The sequence below is a fragment of the Candoia aspera genome, chromosome 16 (genome assembly GCF_035149785.1).
Source record: "Candoia aspera isolate rCanAsp1 chromosome 16, rCanAsp1.hap2, whole genome shotgun sequence".
Classification (NCBI taxonomy): Eukaryota; Metazoa; Chordata; class Lepidosauria; order Squamata; family Boidae; genus Candoia; species Candoia aspera.
The window spans coordinates 7,753,969-7,765,324 of record NC_086168.1 but is presented as its reverse complement, the minus strand read 5'-3'; the positions used below and the strand labels follow the sequence as shown (position 1 = coordinate 7,765,324).

General features: G+C 45.7%; 2 protein-coding genes across 4 annotated transcripts; one reads left to right on the top strand and one right to left on the bottom strand.

Moving 5' to 3' along the window:
* The first annotated feature begins 684 nt into the window (after window positions 1-684).
* B3GALT9 (beta-1,3-galactosyltransferase 9) lies at window positions 685-1,839 on the top strand. The gene has a single exon (XM_063316457.1). It carries the CDS (start codon window positions 685-687, stop codon window positions 1,837-1,839), a length of 1,155 nt encoding a protein of 384 aa, XP_063172527.1.
* Window positions 1,840-2,828: 989 nt separating this feature from the next.
* PSMD5 (proteasome 26S subunit, non-ATPase 5) lies at window positions 2,829-10,497 on the bottom strand. 3 transcript variants are annotated; one of them, XM_063316027.1, is made up of 10 exons: window positions 10,294-10,497; window positions 9,482-9,629; window positions 8,973-9,086; window positions 8,122-8,250; window positions 7,469-7,578; window positions 6,788-6,930; window positions 6,066-6,257; window positions 5,812-5,921; window positions 4,906-5,046; window positions 2,829-4,370 (listed from the first exon to the last, which is right to left on the bottom strand). In XM_063316027.1, the coding sequence occupies exons 1-10, from the start codon at window positions 10,476-10,478 to the stop codon at window positions 4,113-4,115; spliced, it is 1,530 nt and encodes a 509-aa protein (XP_063172097.1). In that variant the 5' UTR covers window positions 10,479-10,497; the 3' UTR covers window positions 2,829-4,112. The 3 variants fall into 3 exon arrangements, with proteins under 3 accessions (XP_063172097.1, XP_063172098.1, XP_063172099.1); XM_063316028.1 differs by having other exon boundaries at window positions 9,482-9,626; XM_063316029.1 differs by lacking the exon at window positions 8,122-8,250.
* Between the last annotated feature and the right edge of the window lie 859 nt (window positions 10,498-11,356).

Genomic DNA, 11,356 nt, shown 5'->3' with positions numbered 1-11,356 from the left:
AAAAAAAGAATGCTGGACGCGGTTACCGACACAAGGGAAACTCTATCTGGATGCTGGCTACTTCAGTTGCAGAAACACTGCCTATACGTCCAAAGCTATAAACACAGCTGTCCGACTCAAAAAATTCCAGGGTCATCTCCATGAACACCATGCAGGTAAGCACCGAGCTTTTATCACTATCAAACAACTATGAAACTAGGTGCATGCTTTTTTTTCTGCAATGCATTTTGCTAGTTGTTGGAAGTTTGCAGTTCTGGCCCGCATCCTACGCTGCAGATCTGAAACAGGAAATAAACTTTCTCCTAATTCAGGCTTCCTTTGGCTGACTGCTGTTCTCTAGTATTTCAGCCATATCTGGGGCAGCCAGGGTTAAACTTGAGACCTTAAACATCCAGAGAAAGCACTCAGCCAGTGAGTCCTCCAAAAATGATGGTTTTAAATATGTACGTTTCTTTAAATCTGATTGTCTCAATTCATAATATTCAGCCTAATATTAACAGAATCAGAGATGGAATGAATGGCATGTATTCCAGTGTTTGTATATACCCTGTATGTGCGTCTCTCTACTCTAAACACATTATATAAATACTGAGCATAGCCAAACAACAGTCTCCTACACCAGTTTTAAACTAAGCACATCGTCACAAATAATTCCAACTCTGCTGCAAGAACTGAAAAGCATAAATGTTGAAGGAAATGACCATTAATCTTTACTCCTCTCCATTTCAACAGCTGATTTTCTGTAGGCTCCGAACTCACCAGTGGTGTTTCATCCTCTTCAATGTTGCTCTTTTCCACATTTTGCTCTTTGGAGCTGACCTTGTGGAGGAATATCTCTTACAGGTCATCCCCACCACCTACATGGACATGAAGGTCCTCAAAGTCCGGGAAAGAGCACGGATATTGGACATGTCCCCCTTGAAAGCCAACATCTCCAAGGGTTATGTTATTAGCAACTCAGAAGCCTGCTCCAAACGAGAGGTCTTTCTGGTTGTTCTCGTCTTCAGCTACCCCGAAAACCTGTCCAGGCGCAACGCAATTCGAAAAACATGGGCCAACTTGACCCATGTCCAAGGCTACACCACTCTGGTCTTATTTGTGTTGGGCAAGCCATCTTCAGCTACCACCCAACTGGAGGTCATCAGGGAAACAGACCAGCAACAGGATCTAATTCAAGGGGCTTTTCTTGACACACCAGAAAATCAGACGCTGAAAATCAAGAGGGCCGTAGAGTGGACCATCACCTATTGTTCTGGGGCCAGGTTCATTCTCAAAATTGACGAGGACATGTTTGCTAACCTCCAAACCTTGGTTGAATACTTGCTCAACTTAAGATCTCACCCTGAAGACATTTACCTCGGGAGGCTGATTCATCAAGACATCCCCAACAAGGAGCCCCAAAATGGCAGTTTCGCCTCCATAATAAAATATCCAGAACACTATCCTGACTACTGCAGTGCTACTGCCTTTGTCATCTCGCAGGATGTGGCCCGGAAGATCTACATAACGGCTGGAGAAGTTTCTCCTTCCCTGCCCCCTGGCATTTTTGTGGGAATCTCTGCAAGAGCGGCCGGCGTTGTACCCATCCACAGCTCTCGGTTTTCTGGGAAAAGGCGTATCTGGTACAACCGATGCTGCTATAAATATATTTTCACTTCCTCTGTATCAAAAACCAGCCAGCTTCTCCAGGAATGGGAGGAGATGAAGGCTGGTAAAGATTGCACATTACTGGAAACCTATTATGGGCTGGTGTCCTGCAGAGTCATGACGTATCTGGGTGGGCTGAAAGACTCGAGTGTCAACGCCATTCAGAAAGAGGCTCTCCGTTTTTCTGATTAGAACAAACAACTCAAGGAATAAAATATTATGCCCCCCCCCCGTTTGATTTCCTCATGGGCTTACCCAATGATCTAGACTAGTTTTGCTAAGATCCATCGCGGCATTCTATGGGAAGTTCCCTAGATTGACAAGGCATTGTATAATTTCCTTTTCCATACCAACTTTCTGAGCCAGAGCTCAAAGTGATCCTCTCCCTCATATCCTCAGGAACTGTCAACCATTTTAAGTAGACCAGGTCAGGCAACAGACATCGCAAGGAATCCAGGAACACTCCTTCATAGGTAGTCCTCAAGTTACGACCATCCATTTAGTGACCTTTCAAGTTACAATGGCACTGAAAAAAGTGACTGATGACCGGTCCTCGCACTTACAACTGTTGCAGCGTCCCTGCAGTCACATGATCAAAATTCAGGCACTTGGCAACTGGCTTGCACTTACAATGGTTGCAGCATTCCGGCGTCACGCAATTACTATTTGCAACCTTCCTAGCTGACTTCTGACAAGCAAAGTCAAGGGGGAAGCCAGATTCACTTAACAACCATGGCAAAAAAGGTCATGAAATTGGGCGTGACTCACTTAACCACCTCGCTTAGCAACTTCCAGTCCCAATTGTGGTCGTAAGTCAAGGACTACCTGTATTGTTATAGGGTATATAACAACAGAATCTTGAAAGCCTGCCAGCTTCCCTCTGCCTCCTCTTATACCCAAAAACATCAAGGTGGGATTGAGTTTCTTTCTCATGTCATCCTATCCCAGGACTGAGTTATTTTCCCATAACAGCTTCTGCATACCTTCAAGATTATTTCCATACAGGAACACATGAAAGAGAATCACAAGACTATCAGGCCGTCCTCCAGTCTTCACAGTGGGATCCCAAAACACCAAATCCTTCTACACACAGAGATCCAGATCTTCATCATGGCCTTTCATGTGCATAATCTATCCTGAGCAGTTCATATTTCAAAGAGCACAACATTCAGATGAGAAGCTGAAGACTTTTTACCCAAATTTAATTAATCTGACCATCTCACTTCATCTTTAAAAGGGGTCATTCTACATGATGCTTACATGCATGACAAAAGGAAACCAATACATATCAAAAAGGAATTATTACAGAGCCGAAATATACACAAAAGGCAGTAACCTGAACAAAACGGGGTTAAAAATCAGACTGCAAATACCAACACAGTTCAAGATGCGTTTTATGAATTAACCCAAAACAGAAGAAAAACAAATTTTTGTACGTAGGGATACTACCCAAACTTTACTACAGTCAGGGACTCATCTGTTGTTGGAGATACTTTCCTGCTTCCCAAATTAGTCAAGTAGTAAGCCACCAATGCATTTAACACCCATAAATCTGAGCTGGAATATGCATATTGGACTCTGGTCCTTCATGCCGAGCCACTTTTCTGTGCAACCTATTTCAAGCTATACCATGCTCAGAGCCTGATACGTAGGATAAGGGACAGTGCTGTGTCTTGATTGAATCGTAGAAGAAGTATCTTGTGTGTGTGTAACTTTATAACCCTTGAAAGCACTGGAAGAGGTTCTTTTGAAGGAGACTGTTGAGATTAAAGTGGCCCTGGGAAGGGAAGGGAGCCTAGTTTTTCCTTTCCTTGGGTTGAGATTGAGAGCTGGAGGATGGACTGAGAGAAGAGAGATGAAGGCTGGGCGAAGGATGGACAATCCACACTTCTTTGTAAAATGGAGATGTGCTTAGCCTTTTATGTAATATATATTTAGGCTTTATTACTTGCTTTCAAGGACCTGGATTAAATCATCTTATTTGTTCCCTCCATAAAGTTGCGTGGATGAATATTTGTATCATGGTATTTAGAACTGCTGGAAAGCAATACTTGGTGCTCATCTGAACTATGAGTCACCCTGAGCACAATCAAAGGAAAAGAAATGCAAATAAACCAAGATGGTAAAACATCCAGTGTGAAAGCAAAAAAAAAAAGAAGTGTTTTCTACGTTCCAAAGGAGTCTCACTTAAGGGTCATAACCTTTCTCTCAGAGAGTGGGTTTTAAGCACTGTAAAATGGTGGCATCCACACTTCCCATCAGGAAAGTACCTAGAAGATCTCAGTATTTCAACCCAGTTTCCTGCCATTTCAAAGTCAAAAAGTAAGAAAGTCATGCCAAGCTAATTCCTTTCACTTTCTTTTTTCCTCCCTACAAACCAACAGGTCAACCCCCTTCCAGATGTTCAGAACCCTTAGTTAACCCTGGAATTACTGGCGAGTAGCTTAAAATTATGTCATCCAAAGCTACTCAGCTCCTTCCACAGCAGTAGTTGAGACAGCCTTAACATAATACGGCCCCTCGCGCATGTAAGCCCTCAGTCTTAAATAATGCTGATTTCCAAAGATTTCTGCAGCGGTCTTTGAGTTAACCAAGGCCTTGACAAGTTCATATTTGGCCTCCTTAGAAGCTTTATCTGGCTCCACTGCTCTGTCAACGATGTATTCCACAAAGCCAGGACTGGCCAACATCTTCTGCTGGGCCCAAGGTTGATTAGCAATGGCCTAGGGTACAAGGCAGATTTTGTTAAAAGGCGTACATCTGTACTCCTTCCGTTTTTTAAAAAAAGTTTACATTTAGTCTAATATATTTAACCTGATGTAAAAGCTATACTAAATTGACAAGGGGAAATATGCAGAATGTTCTGTCAATTAAAGAATGTCCTCTTGCAGGATCCAGGAAGTGTGCCTGTTCTGCTGAAATTCCTGCCCTCTGGAATGATTCCCCCCCCCACCAAGATTTCTCTTTTATTCATGACCATGTTATAGTTTAGCCTCTTTTTAAGCTACCTTAAAAGTCATTAGGTTAAACTCTTCCAAACTGAAACAAAAACAGAACTAATCAGCAGAGGAAAGGATCTCTTAAAGCATTTTCAGTTCAGCTGGAATATAACCCTGATTATCCTTGAACCACCAGCTGAGAATTCTGGCTGATGCCACCCCAATTTATTCAAAGAATGCCAGGCCAGGAAAAGCAGGCCTAGACAGAACGATGCTGTATAGCCAATTGCAAAGGCATCTCCTGAAAAAAGAATCTTACAGTGAAGACTCTCAAGGCAGCACAGTGGAGATCAGGGAATGGCTGGGTGCTGATGCTCCTGAAGAGTTCCAAGGGCTGGTTGGATAGACAGGAAAACCAAGATTCTGTCATCCGGAGAAGATCTTCGGTCTGATGGTCAGGCTGCATGCAAAAGAGTAGGGGGTGAGTCTGCTAGTGCCCCTGACCAATCCTTTTTCTTGAAAGTTTGGAACAAAGCATCCAACTCCCACTTTAGATCACTTTTGGCACCTAAGATCAGCAATTGAAATGGCAGAATACGCTTCTGGGAACCATTTTGACCTGATGCTTTGCGAGTGTAGAATGTGAGTTTAGAATATCTCTTCAAAAGGGTCTAGAAAGCGACATTCTGCTGCCAAAATGACTCATGTCTGCAGCTTTCAAATCCACCCTGCATATGTGTTAGGAAGAAGGATGGAAGAGGTTCTGCTCATTCAGGTAGTCCTCGATTTACGACGACAATTGGGACCGGAATTTTGGTCACTAAGCGCAACGTCGTAAGGGGACTGCATTGCTTCGCAATGTCAATCCCTGCAGTCCCCGTTGCTGTTGTTAAGCAAGGATAGTGGATTGTTAAGCCAGCACCTCCTTGGAACTTCCTGCCGGCTTCCAACAACCAAAGTCGGGAGGGGGGAAGCTGGCATGAAGCTGCAAGGCCCAGATGGCTCGCAAGCAGGCTGCCAGGCAGCTAAGTGGCTGCTCCTGGGGGGGGAGGGGGAGGGTGCACGAGGGTATGCAGGTGGCCGGGGAGGCATGGCATGAGCGTAGTGAGGTTCGGGGACGGCGCATGGGTGGCAGGGGAGGCACGGTGGGGCTTCAGGCAGCTGCTGCCAGGTGGGAGCGGGCATGCGAGAGGCAGGGGAGGCAAGTTGATTGCATATAACTCACTTGCAAGTACAAAAGAGATGAAACGGCATCCAGACATCGGATTCTCATCTCAGTCGGAGCATTCTTTATCTGATGTCCAATTCTGTTTAGCACACGATGGAACCGACTCCCTGAAAATCAAAGCAAACTCTGGTCGTGGCTATGCATGCATAGCACCCCCTCCCTCTTGCCCTGCAACCCGATTTGTAATCTTACACACACACACACACACACACACACACACACACACACACACACACACACAATAGACTGACCTGTCTTCTGGAGCACCAACTTGCCCTCCACGTTTGACCCCAAGATCCCAATCGTGTCCACCGCCACGCCAAACAAGGTTGGGTCTTGGCCTTCAGCCATGTTGAACACCTTCTCCAGAAAGGCAGGATACTGCTCGCAGATCTGCTGGGGGCTGTCCACGATCGCCAGGTTGCCAAAAAATTTAACAAATCCTGCCAAGACAGCCCCAGGTCAACAGAGAAAGGAGATTATTGCTACTTGAAGCATCACAATACAGCTGCTTCAATCCACAGGGCACCCACCAGATGCCACCAGGTGAGTGGCATCGAGGGCTATCTTTTCCCTGGTCTTACTTATAAAGTAAGTAAGAACCAAAAGCACGGCCAGATTTCAACCTTACAAAGACAGAAAGCAAGCAATTCCTACAACAGAACTAGTCCCTGCTGTGCAGGACAAGCTTATACTTCTGCTATCCCCTACGTAGAAAACAGAAATGAACAAATATTCCAAACTGGGATTGAGAAAGAGGGCATGAAACAAACGGAGGATCTGAACGCTTACAGAACATGAAGCAGCCCCCTTGCTGAATGCAAAGTAGGTTTGGGGCCAATGGGAGACCCGCTTGGGAGCCTCCAGTCTCCAGCACTAAGGGCAGCGAGGTGGGGGGGGGTAGAAAAGCAGCCATGAAGGTACAGTATCAACCTAACTAAGATCAAGACTGCAAAAGGCCATGTGCAATCACCTGGCAGGTAGAAGCCGGAGAAGGGATCGGAGTCAGCTCCAATGATTATATTGGAAATCTTGTCAATGATGCCTTGCTGGGCGAGATACTGTCGTCCGTGCTGAGTGTGGGCCAATGAGGTCACCATCTCTATACAGGTAGCTCTGTTTTAAAACAAACACACAGACCACATCAGAGAGACATTCGATATTCCTTTCCACGCTCCAGGAAACCCCACCTGCAGCAAAACCCTAATTTATTTCTCTCAACAATTAATCGAGTCTTCCCCTATTTGGGCGAGATACATTGGTGGTAAGAAACAGCACCAAGGTTTTTTTCCCCAGGACAGAAATCCACACTGCCCGGCTCCCTGAAGGACTCGCAAGTGCCTGCTTCTCATTCAGCACTACCTAAAGCCAGGATCCCTGAACAGGGAGGCCAGATTAGCCATTCGCATAAAGACTTTTTGGGGCAATGGAAGTGGGGAGGGGCAAACCGTGGAAGCCGAGACCCACGTTTTTATAGGGTTGCACTGGACCCAAACTATGAATTGGGCCAGAGATCGGCAAATAAGTAGCAAGCAGAATGGAGATACAGGCATTCATTTCCAAGCAGCTAAGAGATAGCAAGGATACTCTCTAGGCAACATGGCCACAAAGCTAAAACGACCCCATTCACACCAAGGCCCGTCCCATTACGTACCTGACAAGCACATCGTTTCCAGTCAGTTCTCCAATCATTTCTGACATCAAACCACTGTTCACGCAGTAGTTCAGAGAATCCACCGACATGGAGGAAATATCGACTACTAGCTAACACAAAGGCACACAAGACAGGAATCTGAGAAACCTATCTTGAACAGCATTTCTGCTGCAAAAGGCAGCCTACCCCCACCAAGCCCCCTCCAAATTTGTAAATCAGATTTGCAGAGTTATTTAACTAAGAAAGTCAGCAAACACAGATGTGCTGAGCCGCCGATAGGTTTGCTCCATTTATTTCCCTTTAAAATGGAAAAAGATCCCACTCACTCCCAAAGATTTCAGTTCTGTTACTGTCATGCTCCGTATAACCCTCGGAATGCCAAATCAATCAATCCATTTAAAGGAATTTCATGCTGGTCTCCATCTATATATCCACACTCTTACCAAGTTCTGTTTTAAATGTACCCTCTCCCCTTAACCTTCACAACATTCAATACCACTAATTTTATTCAACTTGGAACTTATACCTACCCCGGCCAGCCACAATAGACACTCCGTTTCTAAATCCCCCAAATCACATCATCCACCTGACAGCTAAGGAAATGCATTTCTGCCCTCTACCTGCTAGGCTCCAAAGAAAAGCAGAACTCTTGCCTCATACACGCGATAACGTATGACATCGCTCTTCGCCATGACGCTTTTTAAGTCTATCAGCAAGTTCCCCACCAGCAAAACTTCCAAGCCCTCTGGTGTTTGAGCTATCCTGGACAATGACTTGATGGCCTTAGAAACAAAGATGTCAATGAAAACAGGAGAAGCAGACCTATGCATATGTTGGGGTGTGGAGACCCCAAATTAATAAAAGGTGCAGAAGTTGTACAGTCTGAACAGAGAACTATTTCTCTCCACCTCTTCAGGTTAAGATGAAAAATAGAACCATTCTCTAAAAAAAATCTTCCAGAAGGAAGAGTGCCTTCATACAATGGGGTCGCACAGTACATTGTGGATTTTAACTGACCCTTGACAAGCAAGGGAGTCAGAGGTCTACGCATAGAGAAATGTACACATTAGAAAAACCCAAGAAATAAATAGTTTCTACTACAGTTCTGAGGATCAAAGCTACTGAATAACTGGATGCATCCATTTTCTTTCTATGAGATTCAGTGTGGAAGTCCCACAGGCAGTACTTGAAGGTTCTACGTTTTGGGTTTTGAAAGCACAAACAGGGAAGCTGGTGCCCCCAAATGTTTTGCAGTACAGTTTCCATTACTCCAGACCACGTGGCTACCAGTAATGGATTTGGGGGTTTGGGGGGTGGGCGCCTTCAAGTCAGTGTTTACTCCTGGACAAGTCCCTGAAGTTTTTATGGCAAGATTTTGGAAGTGGTTTGCCTTCTTCCCAGGGCTGAGAGAAAGAGCAACTGGCTCAATAGATTATGAGATTTATAAACTCCAAAGCATTAGATCCACCCCCCCAAAAGCAATCATCGGATCACAAACACTGACCTCTTTTGCCACAGCTATTTTCTCCGCAGCAATGCAATAGACAATCTGCCTCAATAATTCAGGAGTGTTAAGGATTTCTCTAACAGCGACAGGATCTTCAACTACTCTTCCCACCTAGGATTTCAACACAATTTGGAGTCACTGGAGAGTTTCCAACTTCTATCCTTCTTCTATCCTTACCTTTGTTCTTTAAGTTTCATTCTTAACTGTCCTTTCTGCTATTTTTTACTGCACTGTGGTTTCATAAACTGAAAACTTTAAAGTAATTACCTGAAGCATTTGCATTCCACTTACTAGTCAAGATTCTTAAGGCAATTACTGTAATTTAAACACAATTACATACAAAGACAGGTGAAATTAATATGCAGTATGCCTCCTCCAGTGTTAAATGTTTCAGATGCCTGCAGTACATACAAGTAAACAGAGAAATGCATGGCAGGATAGGATCGCATTCTTAACCCCCTTGATAAGATTACAAAGCATTTGAACAGCTAAACTGCAGCACGTACTTGGGAGATGGTTAGGATTTTGACTGAATCATCAGGGTGGAAGAGTCCCTTCTGAAGTTCTTCTCCAAAGTTTTGGATTACGTCCAAGGGGTCCATGACTTGCAGGAATCTCTCCAAGACAGATACACATAAAGAGATCTGCTCGCTGCTTTACAAGAGAAAGAAAAACTCCAGCAGTTTGTTAACAAAATAAGCTTTGATATACCGCAAAACAATCCAAGGTAAGTGCACCCCCTCCTCTATGGTCTTACTCTTGTGCAAAATTCTTAAAAGCCCAAACTCTCCACCTTCAGACACCAATCTTCAATTAAGAAGTAACTGTTTATGAAGTCCAAAAGCTTCTCTCTCTCTGGCATGACCCTCCGTGCAAATTAATCAAGGCCCTCCCAAAACCGTGCACAATCGTTCACCAGCAACTGCATAACCTTCTGGCAGAATTTGATCAGACTAACCGGTTTCCCACCCTGTGGCTGCCCTCCCTTAATGAACCTTAGGGACGTTTCAAGCCTTCCCCATTTATAATGCAAAATTTTGAGGAAAGGTGGGGAGAGGAGACACTAGAGACCAGGGGGCATAGTGTTTACAACTAGTAAAACCCTTTCTATATCCACCCACGCAGAAATATATAGACACATATTTATATTCGATACACACACACGCACACCCAAATATATATGCACACAAAGTCAGTCTTTAAGTTGGATCCTGAGATTCAACCCCATGGACCACCCGACCTCGTAGCGCCGCAGCACGGCCCCAAATCCTCAATGAGGACTAGCTCCTTGGCGAAAGGAGCTCAAATCCGCCCTCACCTGTCCCCGCGGGCCATGAGGACGAAGAGCCCAGCCAAGGGGAAGCCAGGACCTCGCTCGCGGAGGGCGCCGGGGGGCAGGGCCTGCACGGCCACCCGCAGGGCCCGCAGCTCCTCCAGCGGCTCCGGCAGCCCAGCGATCCGGCCCAGCAGCGCCAGCGCAGCGTCCACCTCGGCCGCCGCCATCTTGGAAGGGGAGGGACCGCCTCGCGAGACTTCAGCAAGGGAGGCAGGGCGAAAGGCTCCCTTTCGGGTCCGCACAGCTGCGCAGGCGCGGGGCCGCCCTCTTTATTGCGACGGCCGTGGTCTCGCCGACGCTCAGGCTGCTGATTGGATGGAGAAGCCGGGCGGGAAGGGGAAGAGGAGGAGGACTCGGCATGAGGCCAAACTGGCCCCTCCCACTCCCAAGAGGGTGACCCTGCGCGGATGAGAGGATGAAACCACACTTTCGTGTTTCCCAACGAAGTCGCTATGCGGGGCTAACATGACGCCTCTCGCTGCTTTTTAAAATTAAAAAAATAGGTCCAGGCAGAATTTGTCAGCAAGCCTGACACATGCTTGTAAAGTCAAGGGCTGCCGCGCGTGCACTTTGGGGGCTCTACCCGCTTTGTCTTGCCTCAGTTTTTTACCCCACATGAGGGGTTGTGTCATTCTTTCTATACCCCTATGACGCTCAGCTGTGTTTTAAAAACCCAGTCCCTGAATCAAAACGGGACTCAAAGTGTAAAGAAAATCGGACGCTTGATCCAGTTTCAGCCCGTTAGCAGGGATGGTAGCAGGGGAGGGAAGGAGAGCAATTTAGACATGCGCTGTTCTTTTTTTTCTTTATATGCCCCTGGCTTGCGCTTTATATAAGCAATTTATATAACATGTCTTGGAAAAAACAAACTCAGGCCGAACAATGATACTATGGGTTACACCAATCAATCATTATGAATTATTTTGGGTTGCTATCCAAAGATACATCTGCCTGAAATCAGCCTTTGCACCAGAAAACAGGAAAACTGGATTTGTCCTTTTCCTTCTCTGCCCCTTTCCCTTCTGGTAGGGTTCCGCCCACATCC

Excerpts from the sequence above, each read along its gene's own strand:
- B3GALT9 (XM_063316457.1), top strand. The coding sequence starts at position 685 with ATGTTGAAGGAAATGACCATTAATCTTTACTCCTCTCCATTTCAACAG.
- PSMD5 (XM_063316027.1), bottom strand. The coding sequence starts at position 10,478 with ATGGCGGCGGCCGAGGTGGACGCTGCGCTGGCGCTGCTGGGCCGGATC. Across the intron at positions 8,251-8,972 it reads AAATAGCTGTGGCAAAAGAG|GCCATCAAGTCATTGTCCAG; the intron begins GTCAGTGTTTGT and ends TTTGTTTCTAAG. Across the intron at positions 5,922-6,065 it reads GTTGGTGCTCCAGAAGACAG|GGAGTCGGTTCCATCGTGTG; the intron begins GTCAGTCTATTG and ends TTTGATTTTCAG.